The following is a 25,242-nucleotide window of genomic DNA, read 5'->3' on the forward strand; positions in this document are numbered from 1 at the left end:
TATGGCACAAATGGCCACTGCGCATGTTCTGCCGCCTATATGCATCTGAGCCCGGCAACATCCATCTTCACACACACAATAAAATATCACACAATCAGAACCAAGACCAAAATCTACAAAACCTCACACACACAAAAAAAAGAATTAAACAGAATGCTTTCCATTTGCTTTAATTCTTACAAATAGGCTACACGAGGGTAACCTGGCCAGTCGTTAAAGGCTTTTATCCCCAGCGGAATCAACACTTAATGTTTGAGCTGGAATGAATAGCACATTTAATTGACCCACTTTCGATAAGTGGAGTGTTTTTTGCCACGAAAAAGCAATTCGTTCTGTACGAAGTATTGAAGGTGACCTCGTGTTGCATATTTCCTTTTAATATAATATTTAAGTAATTCCAAAATATAGCCCCACAATGCGCAATACAAGGCTAAATGGGCAACTCATTTTTTTTTTTAATAAATCACAATAACGCCCTATCATAAGGACTGAATACAATTCTGTCATTGCTGGTATACGGTACTTCTGCTGCACAAGGATATCAAGTCGGGGTTTTGCAGGAGAGGGCGGAAGAAACTGCTGGAAATATGCCTTGACACTGTGAGCGTAATGCTCAAAGTCCATCTATTTTGTATTATAAATGTGACTTCCTTATTAAATACGCGTATTACTCGTTTTGGGAAGCGTTTCTAGGAGCCAGAAAGAGCCTGATACAGGTTTTGCCTCTCACTTGGACCATATATATATATATATATATATATATATATATATATATATATATATATATATATATATATATGCTACAGCGCCTCAGATAATCCTCAACAATAGACCATTCGGATGCCTATTATAACAAAATGGGAAAAAAGCACGCGTTGAGGTGGAAACAGTACAATAAACGTGGGCTGCAGAAAAGCGATCGGATCTTGCCTGAACAGTCGAAACAAATCGGACAGCCATGTATAAATCAAAAGGGGGCAGGCACTTACTCCCAAATTAATTCAGTTATTAAAGTGCGGTGCTCTCACTATAAGCTTTCTAACAGAAGACTGTGCGACTAATATTAGGAAATTAGGTTTAGTAAATAAACAGAGAGAAAAAAAACATTTTGTTGCTTTTTTTTTTTCGCTTTTTGGATCATGCTTTATAATCTGCCAATTGTGTGGGGTCATTTTTTTTATTTTTAAAGGGTCTACAACTTTAACGCTGCATTGGTCTATAAGGCTGTTTGCATAAAGGCAAATGTCTCAACTTGAACAGGTTTGTCGCTCAGTGCAGGTCGCTGTTATTTGTCTCGTGTTAGTGACTTGTTCACTGTCCACATACTGCAGCAGGCAGAGGATTACGGCTGGGGACAGAGGACGAAGACAGGTCATAAACCGTACGCACTGCAGGAATGTCTCCTCGCCTTTGGGCCACACGTTCCACGCGGAGGTGCACCTGACCGCTAGATGGCAGTAAAGCCTACAGATCTTGCTCTCATACTGACGAAATCCCTTTGGTACTGGAAAATGTTTTGGTGCCCTTCCAAAGGACTTCACATGTTCGGAGGTGAGATACTGCAGAAGCTATGCCAGTGTTCAATATAGGCCCCATACAATATAGTAAACACTTACTAGTAACCAGCAGTGGCCAGAGGACCACACCATAACAGCAGGATTATAGAGTAATGGAATTTCTATGGTATGTCAGTCTTTACAATAGGATTATTGTTTTTGTAAGAGCTTCTACATATGAAGCCTTGTGATATGCAAATCTCCAACACGTGTAAACATAATTCAAAATGTAATCAAGTGACACTGGCTTACAGGGATTCATTAATTTACAATGTATTTATTTATAATCAGATGTAAAAGATGGAGAGTAAAAAAAAAAAAGAAAAGTACACCCATAACTCACAGGCAGCTCATTGTAATGTACATATTAATTTTCCATATACAGCACTATTATTTTCATGTTAAAACTCCTACATTCAAGTAACACATTTCAAAAGGCCCAATGCTTACAGTAAAATGACCATCCCTCACACTCACTCACACTCTCACACACACACACACACACACACACACACACACACACAATAACATCATTCAACAAATATAGATGTACAGGTATAGTACCATACCGTTGTTTTCCAATAAGTGATGACAGCCCAGAAAATTAATATCATGTGTGGAACAATTGCTTTGCACTATGCTTCAGTTTGATGTACAGAAAGATGTCTGACACCAGTGGCACACAAAAGACTTACTAGACGTGCCATGTAGAAATCCTGTGCTGAATTTAAAAAAACAGATTAACACTTTTGGAATATGTAAGATTTTGGGATGTCCTCCAATTTCTCAAGGCAGTACAATCAGTGATGAAGGAAACTATTCAGTTCTGCAATAACATTATTTCAATTCAGAGGGATTTCAATTCCCCCCCAACATTATAGTACTGTTCTTTCTACGATGCCAGAACTGAGGACTCATTCAACAACGGATTTCCAACTACAGTGGCACAATCTGCATCTAAAAAAAATACCTGCACACACCCACACGTTTGTATGCATGTGGTAACACACATACAGGTAGGGGGTTGTAGGAGGCATGTAGTAGGCAAAGCACACAGGGTGAGAGGGAATACAGTGTATACCACAGAACTCTCTTGACTTGGGTGTGTATATTTGTATAACTAAATAAGGGTGTCATGTTTGTGCACGTGAATTCAAATTTTCAGTACAGTACATTAGATGATTCGTATAGATTCAAGGTGTCATCATGATAATGACAAAATTAAAGAAAAGATATAAAGCATCATTGAGTACCCCCCACCCCAGCACTGATTATAGTAACCCTTGTTTCATAAGAATGTCCCTTGCTTTCCTGGAGCTTTATATTATTTTACAGTTTGACATCTGAGACAAGATTATTGTTTCCTGGTTTCCTTTTGTCCCTCATCCTCTGATAGAGGAACTAAAGAAGTCACAGCCAAATCTTTTTTTTGAACTTAGATCATATGAATATAATATCAAGGGAACATGATAAGAGCATATTTCAAAATGCTGGGCTATAGGCGTGTTTCCAGAGAAGCCATTTTGTTTTTTCATTTGCTTATCATGGTTTCCAGTTTGGGGTTGATGAAGGAAAAGCCAGCGAATGCTGCCTGGTCCATGGAATCAATCAGGTTCTTGTCCGCGTGGGAGAGCCGCGGCTTCTCGTTCAGGAACTCTCGGTCAAAGTTGCTGCAGTCACTGGGGGATTTCTGTGGGTGGCAGTTCAGGGATTTCAGTTAGGTTAATGTAACGAAGCACAGGTAAGTAATCGGTATCCTGGATGCACGAAATCCTAGTTACACAAAATGGATTTCAGGTACCTACGTATATTGTTCAGGGAAAAAAAAGGCTCATAGGCATAGGCTCATACCACTTTGGGCTTAAAAGGAGGCTCCAGTTCTCTTTTCTCCAGTGCTGGCCAGTTGATGGTTTTGAAAAATGGATGGGCACGGACATCTCCCACCACACCCAGCCTGCGATTGGGATCTCGCTCAAACAACTGGAATAATGATGGAGAGAAAGGAGACAGACATTTTTTAATCACAGAAAGAACACAAAACAACTCCCTATAATACTATGTTGTGATAAGGATGAATGTCTGCAGTGAAATCCATTCATGTGTATGATGTACACTGTCTCTGCCTATGTGGAAAAAAGTGTGCCAGTAACATATGTATCCTGTTAAGTACCAGTTCAATTAGGTTCTTGGCCTCCTTGGTGATCCACCGAGGGTAGTGAGGGGTGTCGTGCCTGATGGACTCAAATAGCTCATCCTCATCGTCACCTTGGAAAGGTGACTGACCGATCAGCATCTCGTACACCAGCACACCAAAAGACCACCAGTCCACTGAGAAGGTGTACTTCTGTCCTAGCAGGATCTGAGATGAGAGACAGTTACAAGTTAGTAAGGAGAACAAGGACACACACTGTCTAAATGGAAGCACTATGCTGTATTGCAGAAGCCAAGTAAACATGTGTAGAGCCTGTCATGCCTCCTAATGATGACTAGGAGGCTATAAACTGAATGAATGAAGAGATGAACATCAAGGTGAGTAAGGGGCTTCAAATTTGCAGAATTAAGTGTTTTTTTTGTTTTAAAAAAAAAAAAATATTTTTATTGTTTTTTTGTTTTAGTACAACACCATCCAACACTTAGAACATCATGAACATATGGCAGAAGTGAAAATAATAATTAAAACATTAATAATAATGAAAGGACCAACATAAGTGAACAAATAAATAAATAAATGTAGATAGCAAAAAAAATAATAGAATAATAAATAAATAAATAAATAAATCTTGATGTAGGTTACAGCGTACATTCCCAAACACAAATCAGACATTTTTCATTATCTTATTCTCCCACTGCCTCCTCCATATCTCCACTTCTTAACAGTTCCAGAAATATCTTCCAAATGTTGTAAAATTCAGAAGCCCTCTTTCTAACAATATAGGTCAGTTTCTCAAGAGCCGAACTCGATGTTAAGTTATTTAACCAGTGGTTAAAAGACGGGCACCCAACATTCTTCCAACATAAGGCCATACAGCGTTTGGCCTGTAGTAAGAATTAATAGGTTTTAAGGATTTTTCTGGAAAAGTGGTGGTATGAAATGTGACATCAGTCAGGCCCTGAAGCTTACCTCTGGTGCGATATAGTCTGGTGTCCCACAAAATGTGGTGGCTCTGGCGTCCCCAAACATACGCTCTTTGCACATGCCAAAGTCTGCTATCTTTATGTGTCCGTCCTTGTCCAGCATCACATTGTCCAGCTTCAGGTCTCTGAGGAAAGACACACAAATGTACAACCAGTTCCACTACAGTATATTCGGTTTGAAGTACTGTAGTCGAAAATCCAAAAAGACATTCAGTTCAGTCCTCTATTGCAGTAACAGGTTAAATATAGAGACTGCAGACACCAGTACAGAGGGATCTTACCTGTAGACAACTCCTTTTGAGTGGAGGAACTGCAGTCCTATGATTATCTCAGCAGCATAGAATCTGAAGGTTGAAATGTGCAAAACAACCATTAAACACAGTTTTACTGTGTTCAACTTACATATCCTCCATTGTGGAAAATGGCAGTTGCTTTATTACTCATAGTTCTGTAAGTGGTGTCCCAGTGTACTTACGTGGCTCTGTTGAGATCGAAGCGGCCTTTGTCTTGGATGTGGAACATCAAGTCGCCTCCATTCAGGTACTCCATTACAAAGAAGAGGTGCTCCTGTGCAAACAACACATTATTGTCAGCTCACTGTCGCAGACAAATGAGACATGAAGAGAGCGTGTGTGTGTGTGTGTGTGTGTGTGTGTGTGTGTGTGTGTGTGTGTGTGTGTGTGTGTGTGTGTGAGAGAGAGAATGGATTCAGATAAGGGGGGGACTAGGAGTGTGGGTCTTTATCAACAACTGGGAATTGTCACTCTTGTCGCTGCTGCCCGGGTTGATTCCCTAACAGATAACATGCTTTTATACGTTTTACTAGTAGAAATGTGCAGGATGTGTATCCTTACTCTAGACTGGAATGTGGAGTAGAGGTGTGTGAGGAAGGGGTTCTCCCAGGCGAGGGCCAAGACTCTCTTCTCCACCATGGTGCACTCCACATCGTCTTCCATGAGAACGACATCCTTCTTCAGAACCTTCACAGCAAAGTACTGGCCCTGCCCTTTCAGCTCTGCCAGCAGCACCTGGGGTGTCAAAGCCACTTAGAGTGAGTACTTCATCAGTGTGATCACACCAGTTTCATGGAGTGCACTCATAGCAAAATCAAATCAAAATGAGGTTATTTATATCTCCCTTTGTTTAGGTGTGTTAATCTCAATGTACCGCCGTGAGGACACTAGATGTTTGATCTCACTCAAATGCACTGCCACCAGGCTACATTGGATAATAAATGAACATTCGATCCCTTGCTTCTCTGTTTTTCTCAAATAGGTTGAACTTGATGTAGGGTGTGCCATGTCTTTGTCAAATGTAGCCTGGCAGCTATAGTGATGGCTAAAGTGATAACCAAGCTCGTTTCTCATCTGAAAACCATCACCCACTCAACATCGATGTGAGGGAACTCATGTATAGTAACAGGCAGTGAGTGGATGTATTGATCTAGTAAACCTAGTTTATCAAAAATGAAGTAAACTACAGATGAGGTGGTAATTAATTAATTATAAAATGAAATAAAATAAAATATGGTTTAAGGAAAGGATGGTGATTAGTAAGACCTGATAACATGATACAAATCTTCCTCTTGATGATGTGTGTGCCCTTTAGAGCTCACTTGTATTAGAATTCAGCTTTCAGCATTACAAACATTTTCACATATTTCTTTTTCTCTGTAATGTCACTTTTAATGGTTCCAAACTACATAAAATATGAAGATGTGGACGGTTTCTGCTTATTTTACTGTCATGTCCATGGTTATATTTGGTAGGTATTATTCATCTACAAACTAGATTTCAGGAGGAATGTTTTTTCTTTTGTAGTTGTTGTTTTTACCATATATGTAACATCATTGGCATAACAAGTTTGTGAAATGTTTAAACTTGGCAGTGTTTCCATTTTGTGTCTACACAATAATTTCATGCTAAATTTGGATTTAAAGATGGGGACCGTAGGGCCTACCTTGCCAAAGCTGCCTTTTCCCAGCACCTTGTGGAATACCAGGTGGTTCATGTTGAGGCGTACCTGGGGAACTGTAACTGCGGCTGGGACTGGGCTCACGCTCTCATCTGCTATAAATACACATTTACAAACAGAGTAAATACATATGGAAACCTGAATGCAAAGATACGTGCAAACTCATTCAAAGAGTTACGATTACGAATAAAGTTTAACAGACTATCAGCGACATTACTGTTTCTATTTTACCTTTAATGATAAAGCTTGATTTAAATCAAACAACTTTGTACTATGGTGTGCACTACAAAGATCTTACCACTAGGGTCTGCTGTTGCACTATTGATGTCTTGATAGATCCCAATATCTGCTTTATTGGAGTCATCAGACTTCTTCATAGATTTCTAGGGATATTTAAAAAAAAAAAAAAAGTTTGCTAAAATATTCTTGACATTTAACATTGACAATAACTATCTTCTTAATTTTTTAACACTGACTGGCATAACATGTACACACAGTCTACATAAACTAAATACAGTTTGTTACAGTACAAACCTGGCTGATTTGAGACAGAGCCTCTGCCAGTAGTTTCTGGTTAATTCCACACAGATTGGCCACTTTCTTCTGACAGTAACTGTGTACGTTCATGCCACAGTCTGGTCAGAGGTGTGTAAATAGATTAGTCAAGTGAAAAAAAGGGAATACAATGAAAGAGAAAAAATGTCAGAGACATGGAAGGAGGCAGGAGAAAGGCAGACCTCACCTTCACATTTAAGGCCCTGTTTGTAGAGACCCCAGAGCAGGCTGCCACAGTGGTCACAGAAAGTGGGGCTCTTATAGTTATATTGTTTGAAGCGATGCGGCATATCAATATTGAAGCGCTCTTTCTGGAACTACAAACACACACAGATCCATTAAACCTACAGAAAGCTGCTATATGATAATTAAAATAGACTCATGTGGGACTATATGTTTTGCCAGTTTGAGTTGCTTTTGAGATGCAAGTAAAAATCCAAAAGAAATTCCACAGCCAATACTTAAATATGAATATGAATCTAATATCAATGTTGTTAAAGTTAAATCTGTATTAAGTTGTACTGAAGAATTGACTCATGATTTAAATTGTTTTGCCTAAGTAATAATATATTGACCAAATTAATGATTAATGGACTACTTCTTATGAGTGCATAAGTCACATGCCATAAAATAAAGCTGGAGAGAATAACAAGCCATTATCGAACTATAGCTGGGAAAAGTAATAAAACTGTATTCAGTTCATCATCAGTGTCAGATCTGAGGTGAGGTTTGGCATTGATGTTGGAGAACATTAACTTTGCTTACCACAGTTTCACGACTGTTGGTCGCTGACCCAGTGCACCTGCCGATGATTTTGTCGATGCATTTCTTGTGGATTGCCGCATTGCATTCTGGGTGAAATAAATAAATATTGTGTTAACTGTAAAGAATACAAAAGAATAAATATGTGACAAAAATGCAGAGACCAGTTAATGAAACACTCACGCCTGCACTTGTAACCTTGCTTGTTCAGCCCCCTGTATGGGAGAAAAGGAAATGTAATTAAATCCTTGTAATGGGTGAGATGAAGCAAAACAAAGGATTTTACTCTTTCATAATAACTAGGAATAATATGGCTGCTAATATTAGAGCAATATATCCAGGATGGTTGTCAACACTAGGATTGTGGTTATGACAGTGATACACTGTAGCTGGCATGCAGATACTTTGCAGCAGTAAAGCAAACATTTAATGTGTTCTTTATGCAACAGCTACTGTACCAAACTACATCTGTACTGTCTGCAAAGTATTATGCAAGTACAAAAACAAGCATGGGAAAAGCATGCAAGACCTGTTACTAGAGTTGGCAGCTCAATGACTCATGTTGTTATCAGCATAACTGGAAAATATCTTTCACATGTCCAATCATAAGATTGAAACTTGGCCACAGAATCACACACACTAAAGAAAACATCAGATTTCAGAGTGGAAAGACAATAGGGATAGACCAATTATCGGCCCGATAACTGATAAAGTTAATTAATTAATAAGTGTGCTACTTTGGCTCTGCTACAGCTCTGAGTCTGTCCCTTTTGCTTTTTTTCAGTCACCACTAAGTCTGATTTAAAGTCCCGCCCACTACACTATCTGACTATCTTTTACTGTGTATTATGTTAAAAGTTTCTAATTTATTAAATTATTGCTTAAAGCATTTAAACATAGTTTTGTGTTGGAGTTTGTAACATTCCAAAATCTTAATTTTGACTTAAAGATTTACCTTTTCACTGTAAATGCATATCAGTTCCGAATATCGTTTGTCAGTTTCATTAACTACTAATAATCGGTATCGGTCCTAAAAAAAAAAAAAAAAAACAGTATGGGTTGATCCCTAGTAGACAATATTGGAGTTTGGGCAATAGGAGGAGGAGCTTGGCTCCCATGTTAGTGCTGCGGACATAGTTGGAACGTAATAGCTTTGTGGGATTTCCCTAGACAGTGACTCATTCTTACAAAAGCAGTCCTGCTGTTGATTTTACCATTACATGTTCCCAGACTGCTCCATTTAGAAAAAACCTAGAACCGCTACTAATTGGTCTTTTGAGAAGCACCCATGGGGGGCTGGACCTTTCTTATTGGACAACTGATGTTTTTGTCTTATTTGGTACTGAAAGAACATACAGTGGGTTACAGCATAAATGGTCTGGAATTATCAAAGCTGTGTCAGTGGCATCTTAATAAAAACACAATGCTGATTGTAATAATAATAATAATAATAATAATAATAATAATAATAATAATAACTGCTTCTGGATAAGTCATGCCCAGACAGAGCAGCATTGGCAATTATTACCATAATTTCTCCCTGGAATGCAGCAGATACTCAAAACATACTAAAAGGTCAAAGTAAAACAAGTATTTGATGTATTAACCATCTTACAAAAACATAATAGCAGCTGTTATGTAACCAAAGCCAGATTGGCATCTCACCAGACGAACTCTCTGCAGACAGAGCAGAAGGTGGGCGTGCCGAAGAAAGTGGCGGTGAACTCGTGGTTCTTGATAAAGTGAACCTTGGGCTGCTTAAAAGCTCCTCTCCTCCTGTTGAGGGTTGTGACTCCATCCTCAGGAGAAACCTTCACTGATGGCTGACACGACGCTGAGTGGAGAGATCAAAATACAAATCAGACTACTGTATTTCTATTCTATTCAAAACTTGTTTGTCAAGCAGCCTTGAAGTGCAGTACTACCCAAATACACTTTTATTGATTTCCAAAGAAAAGGAAAAATGGTTGTAGGGGGCAGTTCAAAAAAGGAGTAGCCTTAAAGAGACTGACAGACAGGGAAAAGTGGGAAGAATGATGAGGTGAGCGAGATAAACTAATTTCCTCTCTGCCATTCTACTGACAGATGTTTATGTTTGGACAGCGCTTCAGTGAGTTGAGCCAAGACAGTGGGAGTGAGAGAGAGGCCAAGGGAAAGAAGACAGACAACATTGAGGGCTGATCACACATGCCTAAAAATACTCTGGGCTGCTTTTCAGGAAACCTGTAGAGTGTGTAGGAGGGAGCTGATGGAGTATGGAGCTCTTTCATAACAGCAGACACACCCCTCTCATGACCCTCTCCAACCAGTGAACAGTGAACCCCTGACTGTGCTACTCCCACACAGAAATTCCCCCTGAACAGAACCAGTTTGTTAATCTCACTCGATCCCACTCCATGTTAGACAGAAGTGACTACCATAGACTGGGTTCCCTGTACAGGGTTCCCTGCTCTGCTTAAATTCTGCTGTTTTTGAAAGCAGATAACGATAGTAATATGATTTTGAAGTTGCCAATGGTGGATCATTTGTGCTGCTATTCAATATCTTTAAGTGGCCTTGTCATACCCAATGGCTCAATGTTTCCCCCTTATTCCTAACAAGACAGACCATTGAGATCTGAAACTCTTATTTGAAACACATTACAAAAAAGCACAACATAAAAAATAAGAATGTTGTCTTATCATAAATATCAATATAGGCCTAATATACCGTATGCACTTGTTTAACCCTAGTCCAAGTAAACACATTTGTACACTGTACCAATAGAAATAGACATTAACACTTAGTGTTACGTGCCATGTAAATATGTATTCATTGTTGTGTTCAGTATCTAGCTACTTATTCAAAGTATCGCCAGCCCTGAGGCTACATTCCTACATGGCTTTGGAGGATCGTTACAGTGCACTGGCTATGTGGCCAATCCTGTAGTCAGCTGACAAACTTAGTGTGAGATACGCCGCCAGAGAGGTCCACAATAACGAACGTTTAATTGTTGTGTGTAGAAAGTGCAAGGAAATGAACACCTGATGAGGAATCCTTTCCGCCAGTAGAGGGCATTACACACCCACACTGAAGGAGAGGGAAAGAGAGGTGGCAGGGGATCTTTCCTCAGCTATGGGCAGCTAACTATCTTCTTTCATACACTTAAACAGTCCCTGGTGGTCTAGTGGTTAGGATTCGGCGCTCTCACCGCCGCGGCCCGGGTTCGATTCCCGGTCAGGGAACACTGTTTTAAAAAGGCCATGTAAACATGTTTACACTTCACTGAGTGATGGGTTCATACAATGTTACTATACTATACTATGCTGTTCTTACTAGTTTGAACTGGATTGGGCTCAGTCAGAAAAAAGGTAATGTGAATGGTCACATATTTCCAATCAGGATTTAGCTATATTTAAATCTAAATGGCATGACATTTGTGGGGTTGCTTGCTTCATTTGCTAGGCCACTGTCGATTTATTCTGATCCAACCACACACACACGGTCCTGATAAAGCAGATTATATTTTTGAGTGATAAACTAGAAAAATACCAAAGGTTTAAAACCAGATTTCCAGGCAGGGGCATTAAGATGCAGCAGTTTTACCTGCATCAGTGTCCTCCAGGAAGAACTGTACAGCCATCTGGACCTTCCCTGAAGGATGCATGTCCAACCAGAACTCAGCACGGTTGCTGGTCTTGGACTTCTTACAGCGTTCTGCCAGTACAGACACGCCCACTGTGGCCTTGGCCAATGGCTCCTCAGCGCTCTGCATGAGGACCACTTCTATGACACGCCCCTCGTAAATGTGAGCATCAAAAGTGGACTTCCAGGCTGGATACATGGTGGGCTTCCTCTGGACCAAGGTCTTTCCTCGCTCTGTTAAAGAAGATTTGGATCATTATTGGGAACACAATGCATCCTCCCTCTTCTTCTTCCTTTTACTTACTCAGGAAAGTCACAACAAAGGAGTGACTAGTGCCTGGAGTTGGTAGAGAGTTTTGTCGTGGATTTTTCAGCCCAGCAGATGGTGGCCGTTAAGGCATTATTAAACCCGGACGTCTGGTCTCCCTACTCACTGTGCCACTCCCCTATCTAGATAAAATGATGACTGCGTGTGTGTGTGTGTGTGTGTGTGTGTGTGTGTGTGTGTGTGTGTGTACATACCTGTGTTGACAGACTCCTTCATCTTGATGGCGCAGATGGGAGGATCAGACAGAGGAGGCAGAACGCCAATGTCATAAGCATTGAAGGTGATACGCAGGAAGGGTGCCATGGTGACCACTCACCTAAGCCTCTAAGAACAAAGACATAGACTCACAGTTAGAACATCTCACACAAACACACATTAGGGTCAAAAGGACAGAGGGCGTTTTATGCTGAACAGATTGTAAAGCCTCTTGAGGCACATTTGTGAGTCAATTGACTTGACATACATGCATGCACGCACATACCCACACACACATACATGCCTGCATATTCATCTTGTACTTGGATTGCTTAAGTACTGCACTTAAAACAAAAAGGAAGAGAGTCCGTGGCTAACAGTGTCATCAGATGGGAACTTAAGAGGAAGTAGAAGTTTCAACTCACGACATAACTTTCAAAACTAACTGCCGGTAGTGAGGGCCGAAGAGAAAGAAGAGTGTCTCATTCCCTTATCCTGCTCTCATGTGCACAGTTTGGGATGACCAGAGAGAAAGAGAAAATCAAAAGGATCATATTTCCAAGACAAAAAGATAGTCCCAGTGTTGAAAAAGACAAACAGAGGGAAAAACATCTGCAGTGAAGTCTCTTTGCTACTGTTTTCACATTTTTATTTTGTTATTGTGGGAATTTTTTGCAACACAAATTAAATCCTGGTTGACTATTCCTTATTCCCAATCCCAACTGTCTCTACTTGGTTGGCTGTATACATTTAGTTCTGTGTCCATTCTTTAAAGGACTTTTGTAGTACTACGTCGTAAGAAAAGTCCTGTTTTTAGTTAGATTTGAGTATTTCCTTTTTCTGTTAGTACAGAGGTATAGGCTGAAGCTCTAGGGGCCGATGCTAACTGAATGGTTGCCCAAAACGCTCTCCATTATATTGCTCTATTTTGTTGGACCTCACTGTTCAGGTATCAGGGGTTTCTGTATTTCGGAATAAGGTCTTTGCAAAAACGAATTCCAGCTTTTCTATCTTTAACTGCTATGGATGTTTCTGAGACAATCTAGAGTACGATCAAAAGTACGAAACTGAAACAAACCACAGCTTGCAAAAGTGTCCACCCACTTGCTTCATTTAAGCTGAATTGCTCCACTGTCAGATTTGTACAGCACTACTTTCGAAGAGTTTTGTACACTTCCTCTTCCTGCTTTTTGCTTCTTGTGGGGTTTAAGCAACAGTTTTACTAGGGTCATTCTTAATCTGCCGGACTGACCCGATCCCTTCAATACATCACAATAATTATAAAGTAGTGTGGCAGAGTCTCTGTATAAAGCAGTATGAAGTGTTAATGAATGTCTTCATTACTTAATGTCTTCATTACTTCTTATGTAAATGACACATATTTCAGTAAATCAATCTTAAATACTAAACTGTCTTACTGCGAAAACAATAGCTGAAACTAGTTCCACTTCCGTCTAAGGGGCTGTGTTATAACAGATTATAAACTGTGACATTTTATGTAAATCTAGGGGGCAGACAGTCAAGCTGCATGTTAGATCTGTAGCTAAAGGAACTGTACAAACACTGAACCTTTCATTTTATTGAGGCTGTTTCAAAGAGAGAAAAGAGTTACACATAAGCTACATAACGTCACAGACTAGAGCCCCAGAGGGCCTACATCCTAATTCCCAAAAAAGCAATAAAATCCCACAGAATTCCTCCACACAGCACTTTGTGTGAGCTTTTAAGTTCCTTGATTTCTTGTAGCTTTAGTCTTTTGCACCATTACCATAATCTTGGCTTAATAGTAATTTCAGAGATATGGCACTGATTTAAGGCCTCTCATTTTACTACACAATGATGTTTAGGTTCTCTATGAAATGACATTTCATTATAGTAATTCCTAAAAGCAAAATGCACAGAGAAATCTCCTTCTCTTAAGTGAGTATGCATATGAACATTAAACTCCTGGACAGGAATGTACCGTAGACGCCCTGTGTCTGCTTTCATAATTATTCATTGATAATGTGAAGTTTTGTTTGTTTTCATGTTCCTTTTTACACTGCTGAATGTCAAGCTCAGGTCCTGACTGAACTGGTGTGGCTGTGATATATGTACATGTATGCTGCCCAGCCTACAAAGGTAGAATAGATGCAATTTTGACACTCGAAATGCAGAATTATAGAGAGAGAAAGCATTAGGTTCTTGAGAATTTTCCTATTGCAGCTAAAAAGTTTTGGAACAGGACATCTGTATTCTAATTCTCAGCTTTATCACTATGTGGAGCTACTTAGCAGTACAAGAGGTTACAGTACCCACACTGAGCAGGTCTCAGGTATGAATGTGTCCGAGCAAGCCTCTTAACCCCCAACTGCTCCAAAAGTCAGAGGTTACTCAGTAGCCAGCAAATAGGTGAAGACATGTCAACAGTCAAGTTTAATTTAAAGTTAACTGGCTACCAGAATGGCATGTGAACAAAGTCTTTGACTTATATTTTTGCGAGTGACTGACGGTAAATTAGGAACCGCTGGTTATTGATAAGAAACGCACATGCATTTCCAAATGTTAGCTAGTGAAATCAACATACATCAACTACAGACAGACAGGCATTTTCTAATTCAATGGCTTTGAGGAAACTGAAGCACCTGGAAGAAACCCACACAGTCCATGCTCCAACATCTCCACACAAAAAGGCCTTCAGCCAGTTGATTCAAACAAGGACCTTTGTGTTCTGTTGCAACAGAGCTTACCACAGAGCCATCATACCACCCTGTATTGTTCCAAAATCACAAATCTCTGCCCAGGTTTAATTGGTGTCAAGAAGGACGATACAGCAAAAACTTTAAGGATCTTAGCGGAGAAATAGGATCACTGCAGTTGTCATTAGTCATAGGCTACACAGCAAAAAAAAATAAAAATAGGACCAACACCAAAGAGGACTATGCCATCATTAAGATGAAGTGAATACATTGTTTTCACTTGAAAACATTGTCTTTATTTAAAACAAAGCACACTAAAAAAGCAGACAAGTTACAAGATGATTTGTATACATAAAATAAAGGCATACATAGGCTACATACAGCATTAAATGTAAAAAAATAAATAAAAAAAATAAAATCGGAATTAAAGACATTCATAATAATATGCATTTATAAAAAGCACCTAGTCGTGTAGATGGATTGTATTGAGAAAAAGCTATGGTAATACACAATGCATGTTAGCTAGGCTATATCCCTAGCCTGGCTCCGCCCTCCTACGTACTTCCCCTCAATTTTTATTTTCCTTCAGTACGTCGTCTTGGGTTTGCGGTATATTCGCGGGTTTTCTCCAGGCAATCTTTACCTGTCCAATCAGCGGACAGAGGGAGTGGCTGAGAACAATGACGTTGAGGTCGTGCGCTAGTTTGAGTTGTAGTTCCGTAAGGGCAGCGGAGAAAGATGCGAGCGAAGCCATTCGATCCGTTGTGGCAACGCTGCCGAATATCCAGAAGTTAAAGCCCGAGCAAGAACAATCTTTGCCGAGTTGTGTTGGTGGCCATGATGTTGTGGCCCTCCTCCCCACGGGGTTCGGGAAAAGTTTGATTTTCCAGCTTGCTCCGTTAGTGGTGAAGGAGTTGGCTAAGGCGAACGCTAGCGATGCTAAGCCGACGTCACGACCAAACGTTAGCGATTGGTTTTGGCAGATCCAGAGTGGCTCTGGGCAGATCCAATAGTTTTAAACTTCAACAGAGTACCCGCCTTCAGGGAAGTTAACACTTGTCAATGGAGAGAGGCCAGACTCTCTGTACAAATGAAATGTACCAGACTCTGGTAAGACCAGGCTACTACATCCCTACATCTCTTAGCTAATTATATTTTGGATATTGTGCATTTTCAGGAGAACGACACATCTCTGTTGCTGCTGCTGAAGGCTTTGACTGACCCTGCGAGCCGGTTAGGGATCTAAAGACTCCTAAACAAGCGGCTGTTTCTGGGTGACGAGGGTTGAGAAACTATTAGAGTTCTCATAATACTGCCCATGCAAGCTCACATACATGCAGACAGACACACAGACACATACACACAAAACAATATTAATGAAAGTTATGTCAGATGTGAAATACACACTAAGACATACTTTTGGAGTCCATTTCCAATTTTCTCTCTACTTTACACAAACACGCAGTCTTTTATGTACACAGGCACTGCTAGTAGAAAAGAGAGCCTTGTTTCCCTAGAGGGAGTGGAAAAAATTAGCACATGCAATTGGGGAAGAGGTGGGTAGAGGAAAAGAGCAAAAAGGGAGGGATAGAAAAAAAGATAGACAACACACTGGAAGGCAGGGCATGTGGACATGATAGACAACCAGATTTGCCTTCAAGTCCAGCCACAATGAAGTAGACTTCCAGCAAGATGGATATTGTTTATGTGTGTGGCCTTAAGGAGCTTTTTAGCTACTCTAAAGTAAGTCTTCAGCTTTTGGGCTCGACTGAAAGGACTGTCAAGTACCAGTAAATGTACCACTGGACCTCCTGCCTGTAGTGTATGGGTTACATTTGTTCAACTTCATTCATAAACTATACACTAACTGGAAGAAGGTACAGTATGTGAAAAAAAACATAACAGCAAGATGTAAGTAACTAGAACATCTAATTATAAACCACTTGACTCAAAATCCCTGTCACCCGTCATATCAGCACTGAGAAGTTTTATGAAGTATTAGGACTGGGCAATATGGCCAAAACCTTCTATCCTGATTTATACCATGGTCTGGGTGAATACTCGATTCTGATTGGCTGCAGGGTGTCCATAAATAAGTGTTGTAGGACACCTGCTAAAATAGTTCCGGTGAAACGGACTGTTTACTGTTCTAAATGAATGCGCTACATTAAAACAAAAAGAAAACGTGGATCTGCTATTTCCAGGCTTTAGTGCCTCGTCCTCTGAACACCACAGGATGGCGCACACAAGCTGCAAAAAGTAAGTTACACTGCCCCTCTGAACTGACTTTGTTTCACAGCGAATAACGTTATCTCACATCCCGTTCACTGTTCAGGTCGCTACTTCAGGCTGCGGCCGACAGTAACGTTACACATCGCGGATAAAATTGTTCGTAAAAGTCGTTATATTGTTTTGGGGACAATGATATGGCTGGATAGCTAGCTTGTCTTGTTGTTCAACATACTGTCAAATTTTTTTTACTGATTGCCAACGTTATTGACTTTGAATCTTGCTAGCATAGCAGAGCTTTCTGGCTCGTAGCTGAGCTGAAGGGTTCTACGAGCTGAGCGGACTATAAATATATCCCATAGCTAAGGGTGGCAAGTCGTATCTAAGGTACCTCCTATTTCCTGGACGAGTGAACAACATTTGCATTGCATAAGAACCTTATAGGATGTGAATGATTGTTCCAGGTATTAGTCAAACCTTCAGGCATAACCAGGGAAACGGACGAGGTGTCCATTGTCAGGTATTAATGGACTTTGGCTGCGCGTCGGACAGTTCACGCCTCGCCATCGTCCATTAATACCTGACAATGGACACCTCGTCGGGCCTTACATATATGTGTCATTTAAAATGTCGATAACGATATAAATCACGACAGCATATTTTCTGGTAGAGTTGGTTGATATGACGAAATATCGTCAAAACAATATGAAAATGTCTTTTGTATATATTTTTATATATCGTTTCTATCGCAAAGTTTGAAAACAAGTGGCTGAACTGCTTTACGGCTATATATACTGGACGGCGTTCATTTTATACTAAAATTCTTTATAAAATGAGAAAACACTCTACTACTACTTTTCATTTCACAAGAGTATACAATAGGCTTTACCATGTGGTTATTTCATGTAGAGTATTTATTTATTGAATTACCAGTAAACATGGTATATTGTGATATCCATCTCGAGATATGAAATTACTTTACCTTGCCTTTAATCGGGATAGAACTTTTTAGCCATATCGCACAGCCAGCCCTATTTTCTGAATTTTTTTCTGATTATAGAATCTAATATAAAATAAGTAGATTAATATTCAACCAAGAAAATAACCTTTAGTTGTACTGACGTGAAACCAAAATTCCATTACATTGCAGGCATTAAATACAGCACAATACTGGAGACAGATGCGTGACTGTCTACAAGACAGCATCAAAGTCATGCTCAGCAATTAACATGTCAAAGGTTAGTGGAGCTATCATTTCGTGGAAGAAGTGATTAAGCAAGCAGGTCTAGCAGGTTGGGGAGCTTTTGTATGTCAACCTTTAGTTGGTAGGAATGAACGAGGACGGATACAATTACACAGAGAGCAACAACAACCGAATCCTTCCTCCAGCACCTTGAATTCTGCTACTAGCAGAGTTGAATTGGAAATCCACAAATCAATGAGAGAGATTATATTATTGATATAGAGTATTAATCCCTATAGTGAAATTATTCTTATTTGTCAGTCTTAGAGCTGGCTGCAGTACAGAAAGGGATTCAGTCTTGTTCAAAAATACATTATTCAACATTGTTAACGTTTGACAGCATTGATGAACAGTTAACCCTTACCCCAAATAGGCTGCCCTTTGCCAAATAATTACAAGGAAGATTTGTTTACATCAAAAGGACCATTTGGAAGCATACACTGTTCACCCATTATGGATGTAAATCAATAATGGATGTAAATCCATGGATGAACAGTGTAGAACTTAGAACTTTTTAAAACCTTTTTTATACTGTACGCAGTCTCTCAATTATAGGACAATCCAGCAGGACAACCATCTTAAACATGTTGGCCTACCAAGGCAAGCAATTACTTTATTTGTACTGTAGAAGACTTTTAGGACTAAAGGCACCTAGACCTGAACATGGGCAACATACCTTTTTCACAGCAAACATTTTGACGTGTCATAGCAGGAAACCCACAGGTGTAACAAATAGCAATAATGATGACTCAGTTACAGTAAGTGTTATCAAATCTTACAGTAAGCCATTCCCAGTGAGTCAGCATGCAAATCACTAGGACCCTGAAGCTGTCTCACCTCAGAAATGCAGCCACTAGGGGTGCACAACGATTCGATATTGATTTTTAGGCTCAAGATTCGATTCAAAAACGATTCTATTAAAAAAACGATTATGTAAAGGTAGTCAATTTTACCTCTGTGATTGCATTTAAAAAAAAGAATTATATTTTTAAAATATGAATCGATTTTGAATCGGTAGAGCTTGAATCGCGATACGAATGTGAATCGATTTTTTTGCACACCCCTAGCAGCCGATATTAATGTTGCCAGTTACACCTGTTCATTTTCTACTGTGACGTGTCAAAATGTCTAAAACTAGCCTGACAGGATGCTAAATAAAGCTAGAAGGAGAAAGGTACGATGCAGGTAACAGATCAACCTGTTCTGACAATTTCAGTCACACAAACAACATACAATGTGAAGGAAGAAAATGCACCCTGTGCTTGCACCGCATGTGATCAAAACACCTTTGATCACATGTTTAAGATTTACACAAACTTTGGTTTCCTTGTCCTACCACTTTGTGTTCCTTTTACAGTGACTTCAAGGAACTGTGCTGTCAACACAAAATGTCAGGGAAAGAAAGGTGGAGTGCAAGTCTGAGTGAAAGAGACCCAGAAGAACCTGGCTGGATGGAGCTGGGCCAGGCAATGAGCTGGCAAATTAGAGCTGGACAAACAGGCTCCACACAATTATAATGTACCTGAACAAGCATGGTGAGAGTCAGCCAGGCCACGCTCGCGCCTGAAGCTCTGTGTGTAAACATCTATTGCATCATTAACTGCTCTTTATGACAGCTCAAAGAAAAACAATCCCTCCACATTGTAAATGAAACCGTAATCATGGAAAAGGTTTGTTCCTAAAGTGATAGCACTGTTGATTGCGCAGTTGTCTGCTGGAACATTGGTTTCCTAGCTTCACATACATAAACTAGAAAGCACTCAGAGAGTACATACTGTACCTCTGTCAAGTCTGAACAAACCTCTAAATTTACCATTTTTCAGAGGTTTTCTATCTTCATCTGCATCCAAATATACATGGTGAAATACAATCATGCAAATTTTTGGAGAATACCCAAATACTGTGACTATTAGGGCTTATTAATCTGAAAGTCTTTCACTGAGGCAGGGTGGCATGCATTATTACAACATTAACGCTGCCTTGAAAGCACATAAGTACACACACAGCCTTTAAAGGGTAACTACTGTTTCTTTCAAAACCCACCAGACTCCATTTAAAAACACAATACTTTTAGCGTGTACAGAGCCAACATATTTTCACATGTAAATCGGTAAACTATGTGTTTATTTCAACCAAAACTAGGAGTTGTGATGGTTGGAAAAGTGGACAGACGACCCAAAACGGCTTTTCAAAGTTTTATTTTGTTTCTGTCAACTTTGAATGAAGTGTATTTTATGATGCTAAAATTACTGTTTATTTACATGGAGTCTGGTGGCTTTAACGGTCAGGGGTTGATTGCATTTCTTTAAACCAATCACAATCGTCTTGGGCAGGGCTAAGTTCCGGACGCAGAGAACGTGGCTCTTAAAAATGGTCTCGGGAAGCAACTTGTTTAGGTGGAACATTTGCACCCCGCAAAGGAAAATGCCACACACAATATTAAATGATGTTAACACAATACAGTAACGTGAGCTATATAAATTAGCTGCATACATGGTTAAACGTCCTTTGCTCTTACCAGTGTTAACGGCGTATGTATTTTGTCCATAGCAAATCCCCACCAATAGGTCCCAAAACGCCACAGTTAGAGAGTAAATGCCATAAACATATTCTTTGTAAATCTTTACAACCATTCCCCAAACGAACCGAGCAGGCCTGCCTTGTTACACGATCCAAATTTTCCTTAAAACTCGCCAATTTCAGCGTGCAACGTTGCGCAGAGGTTTCTCAAAAGTAGAACAGGAAAGAAAAGTGAGTGGGATTTGATGAAGAGACCAGAGCTGAGGTTGCTGGTTCAAGGTCAGTCAGATGAATAACTGTTGTGATTCATGTATTCCAGTGATACTGAGTTATAATTCCCCTTTGTGCTTTGAATAAACCTAAGACTACATCAACGCAAGCTGTTAATAACTGCCTATTGGATGTTCAGACACAGTGTACATGGACACAAACTTCAGTGTTGTGGCGCGATAACCTTTTTTTTTTTTTCTCTATTTTCTCTCCCTTCCTCAGTCACTGAGTATCACTGAGCTCTTTGGCACGGTTTCAAACCTGCTATACAAGCATGGAATGAATCCTGTCACTGTGTGTGTGTGTGTGTGTGTGTGTGTGTGTGTGTGTGTGTGTGTGTGTGTGTGTGAGTCTTTTATCCACATGCATTAAGAGCGGTGTCCATTTCTGCCTCGCTCACAGTTCATAAAGCCTTGATGAAGACAGACAAAATGCAGGATAGCATGATGTGGAGTGGGTGTGTGGGACAGAGACAGAGGGAGAGGGAGAGGGAGAGAGCGAGAGAGAGAGAGAAAGAAAGAAAGAAAGAAGAGGCCAAGGGCAAGTAATGAGCCAAACTATCATCAGCCGGTGCTGATTTAGCAAATTTGAGCGAAACAGTGTGTGTGTGTGTGTGTGTGTGTGTGTGTGTGTGTGTGGTTACGCATAACAGCAGGTGCTCTTTAAAGAAGAACAATGTATTGTTTTACATTGTAACAAAAGTGTTGCAGTAGAAATACTGTGCCTTTCATATTTTTTATCATCTCATTTGCCATTTAAGTCTATGGGAAAAAGTATTTTTGGGTCAGAGGGACCCAGAGCCACCCTTTTGGCCCCCATTTTAAATTGGCTTCAAAGCCCAGCTTACTTCCTCTGGGCCATAATTGAAAACATGTGGAACAATGTAAGTACACAAATAAATAAATATATATATATATATATTATATATATATATATATATATATATATATGACATAGGTAAAGTTGTTTTTAGACATTTTAGTGCAGAAATATTACATATTATATCTTTAATGAAATAAATCAAATTGCTCAACTGCATTGGTGTTGAATGTTGATCCATCACAAACAGCAGTGCAATTCTGACTTAAAATAAGAAATTATGATTCAAATCTGTAAATATCTCACTGAAAAAAGATAATCTAGACTAAGTACTGATATCAGCATTAGTACGTTTTTATACTCAGTTTAGTTGGTGCTTAAAAAGTTTACTGGTTTAATACCCCACTCTAAGTGACTAGTTGATGGTTTCTGACTTTTCATTTTCCGCACTGAAGCTTACCAGACTGCCGTCCTGCATTAAAATAAATTATCAATTATTCACAGACAACACAGCCTAGTATCAGTTTAAAATATCAACATTGTCTTAATTAAACAGGATGTTTTATGCATGTTGTAATATTGAGAGACCAGTGCTGCATGGGCCACGCCTCACTGAGCAGATGTCCTAACCGTGTCCTTCAAGCAACTCATGAAGGCACAAGCCAATATTTACACACCAGTAACTGCAGGCAGATGCAGGCAGATAATGTTACCTGTGCTCACAAAGCTGCATTGCCTCCAGAAGATAACAACAGGATACGGTCTTGCCACAAAGGCAGAACTGTGTTGTAGTGTGTGACACAAGACTTTTCGCAAGCAATGGAAGGAACACCAAAATACAATTTGTGTTTGGTGTACCAGGGGAGATAACAAGTCATGTCTGCTACTGGGGATTCAGAAGGCTGAAGAATGCAGGGCAATCTTCACACAGACTTATTAAGTCATCCTGCTGACACGTGTAACTTCTTTTTGTTGCCACAAATACATTGTTCTGATTGTGTTTTACATGTAACCTGCTTCTCAATCATTGACTTCACCAAGAAAAGGGGATGAAGGACGGTAAAGGAGTTAGCCTGCTATGTGATGGCAAATCTGGGTGCTACACCTTGTGAGTGCAATTAGGAAAGTACCTTTGACCTATCAGGGTCATGGACTTTTAGTCTCAGGTGAACAACGCAAACCGTCTCCAATTCAAGTTAGACCACAATGAGCAAAGTGCTGTTAGTGATCACCTGTGTTGTCTTTATAATGGCCGTGACAACCAAAGAATGAAACCTGGGATTCAATGCAAGTAAAGGCAACTAAAACTCAACTTATCTGCATTTGAACTCCACAAATTAGGGTTATATTATATCCTAATTGTGTGACTGAATGTACAGTGAATTATAAAGATCTGAATTAGGTGTAACAGTTAATAGTTACTCCGACAATCTGTGGGACTCAATAGTAAGTTTATATGGACCATATTAATGTCAGTGCTGCTTTTTTGTCAGTTTACCTGTAGGATACTCCTCGAAACACCCTGGATTAAGTTACTTTAAGAGTTGAATTTGAGCATAGAGAAACACAAATGTAACATGTAAACATATTTGACAGCTTGCCCACATATATTAATCACATTCATTTAAACCACTCCAGTAAGGGACATTTGAGGCATGGAATTAAAGTGTTTTAAAGTGAAGCTTGTCCCCTGATATATTATACAACTAAACCGTATTTACATGGGATAAAAGCTTCAATTAAGTGAATGGTTTGTTCTGGTTTGTATTCATTGTGGTGGTCGTTAGCATAATGAACGCCACCGTTTGCCCCCATTTTTATTTTCTATAAAAAGTTAGCTAGCTACAGCAATGAAACAGATCCATCTGTTGCCATTGGATAACACTTCGCTAGAGGAATTTATACGGTGTTGTATTTTGCTTCCCCAGTTTTGTTTTGTTACGTTAACAGACTCTGAAAGCACTGAAACATGGCTTAACTTACGTAACGTTAACTATAACACGGCAAGGGAAGGAGACATTCCACGACAGCAACTCCTCTCTTTCCCAACGCTAGACAGTCCTATTAACGTTACTTCTACTAACGCTACTGAAGTCAAGTGAGGATTGCAGTCGAGCTTTGCTTCTTTATGAGACAAAACATCAGCTAAGTAAAGACCACAGTAAAGACAGGCGACTCTTGACACCCAGTAGGCTACCCCGGTCCGCAAGCAATTGATGTCCCAACTGTCAACAACACAAACAAGTTTTTCCAACCGCGAAGGAGTTTAACCGCATCTCAAGAAACTGTGACTTACCTCTTCCGCTGAGCTGAAAGGTGTCTTGTTTGTCGCGAGGTTTTACCGGGTTTCGTTTTTGAACCACGGTTTCCTCGCAGGTTTGACTTCAAAATGTTCAATAGTGCTTAAGGAAGTGTTCAAGTCGGCTGCTGTTAATTCAAGCTGTCTGTCTCTCGGCGTTTGGCTCTTTACTGCGGCTCTATGGCAGCGCGCGGTGCAAAGGAGTAAATGTGTGACGTCAACCAGGTGAATTCCCAAAGACACGCGCGCGCGCGCGCACACACACACACACACACACACACACACACACACACACACACACACAGACACACACAGACAAGTGAGACTGCACAAGTCATGTAGTCATACAATAGAACTGGGGATTAGTGTTAAAATGCTCTGTATTTAACATACGTATTATTATTTACATTTCAGGCTTTGTCACAATTCCCTTTCAGTTAAAAGAAGAAAGGAAGAAGAATCCGCAAACCAGGAAATCAATGCTCGGATTCACAACTGTACACACACACACACACAGGTTTAGAGAGAATACAGTTTGTGGGCTGATCCAAACAGCCATGCATTTCTTCATTGGCCCTGCCCACATCACCTCCACATAAGGCAAAGAACAGAGATCCATGTGGTGCTGAGTCATCAGTCCCACACCCACCAAAACTGTATGACTATAACAGAGAATTGACCAGTAAATATAGACAGCCTGTCTCAACTCCTAAAGGGCTATTTATAGCTCTAAAAAGGGTTACAACAATGACATACAAAATAGGTGAGCAGGGTTGAATGTTGATAGATTACTGAGTAAGACTATGGAGTACTCATCATCACCTCGCCGTCACCACCACAAACATTTAGAGCACGGGACAACAACTCAACTGAAGGACAATAGATTTTACTACAAAAAATCTCACACCACCCAGAAAGCCTTGGCAACTGGACACATATTTGCAGCCAAGCATATATTACAAGTAAGTAATCTCAAAATCACTCAAATCTATAGTTTGTTGTGACAAAGAGTAGTATGACATCCCCGCCAATTCAAAAGATTTAACACATAAGAT

The 25,242-nt window shown here is 39.9% G+C and overlaps 1 protein-coding gene and 1 non-coding gene across 2 annotated transcripts; one reads left to right on the forward strand and one right to left on the reverse strand.

Annotated features, from left to right (window-relative positions):
* Window positions 1-1,813: 1,813 nt before the first annotated feature.
* Window positions 1,814-24,399, reverse strand: prkcdb (protein kinase C, delta b). Its single transcript, XM_078247906.1, has 17 exons — window positions 24,185-24,399; window positions 12,129-12,256; window positions 11,568-11,840; window positions 9,648-9,816; window positions 8,166-8,197; window positions 7,986-8,071; window positions 7,408-7,537; window positions 7,200-7,300; window positions 6,964-7,048; window positions 6,651-6,760; window positions 5,546-5,719; window positions 5,167-5,258; window positions 4,973-5,035; window positions 4,678-4,816; window positions 3,727-3,915; window positions 3,408-3,536; window positions 1,814-3,246 (listed from the first exon to the last, which is right to left on the reverse strand). The coding sequence occupies exons 2-17, from the start codon at window positions 12,235-12,237 to the stop codon at window positions 3,088-3,090; spliced, it is 2,040 nt and encodes a 679-aa protein (XP_078104032.1). The 5' UTR covers window positions 12,238-12,256; window positions 24,185-24,399; the 3' UTR covers window positions 1,814-3,087.
* trnae-cuc (transfer RNA glutamic acid (anticodon CUC)) lies at window positions 11,135-11,206 on the forward strand. Its single transcript has one exon. It is a non-coding gene; the product is annotated as a tRNA-Glu (tRNA).
* Window positions 24,400-25,242: the final 843 nt, after the last annotated feature.

This window comes from Sander vitreus, chromosome 4 (genome assembly GCF_031162955.1).
Source record: "Sander vitreus isolate 19-12246 chromosome 4, sanVit1, whole genome shotgun sequence".
NCBI classification, from domain to species: Eukaryota; Metazoa; Chordata; class Actinopteri; order Perciformes; family Percidae; genus Sander; species Sander vitreus.

Coding starts and splice junctions, on each gene's coding strand:
- prkcdb (XM_078247906.1), bottom strand. CDS start 12,237: ATGGCACCCTTCCTGCGTATCACCTTCAATGCTTATGACATTGGCGTT. Junction 7,301..7,407: donor ACAGGGCCTTAAATGTGAAG/GTGAGGTCTGCC, acceptor ACCTCTGACCAG/ACTGTGGCATGAACGTACAC. Junction 7,049..7,199: donor CTCTGTCTCAAATCAGCCAG/GTTTGTACTGTA, acceptor AAATATCCCTAG/AAATCTATGAAGAAGTCTGA.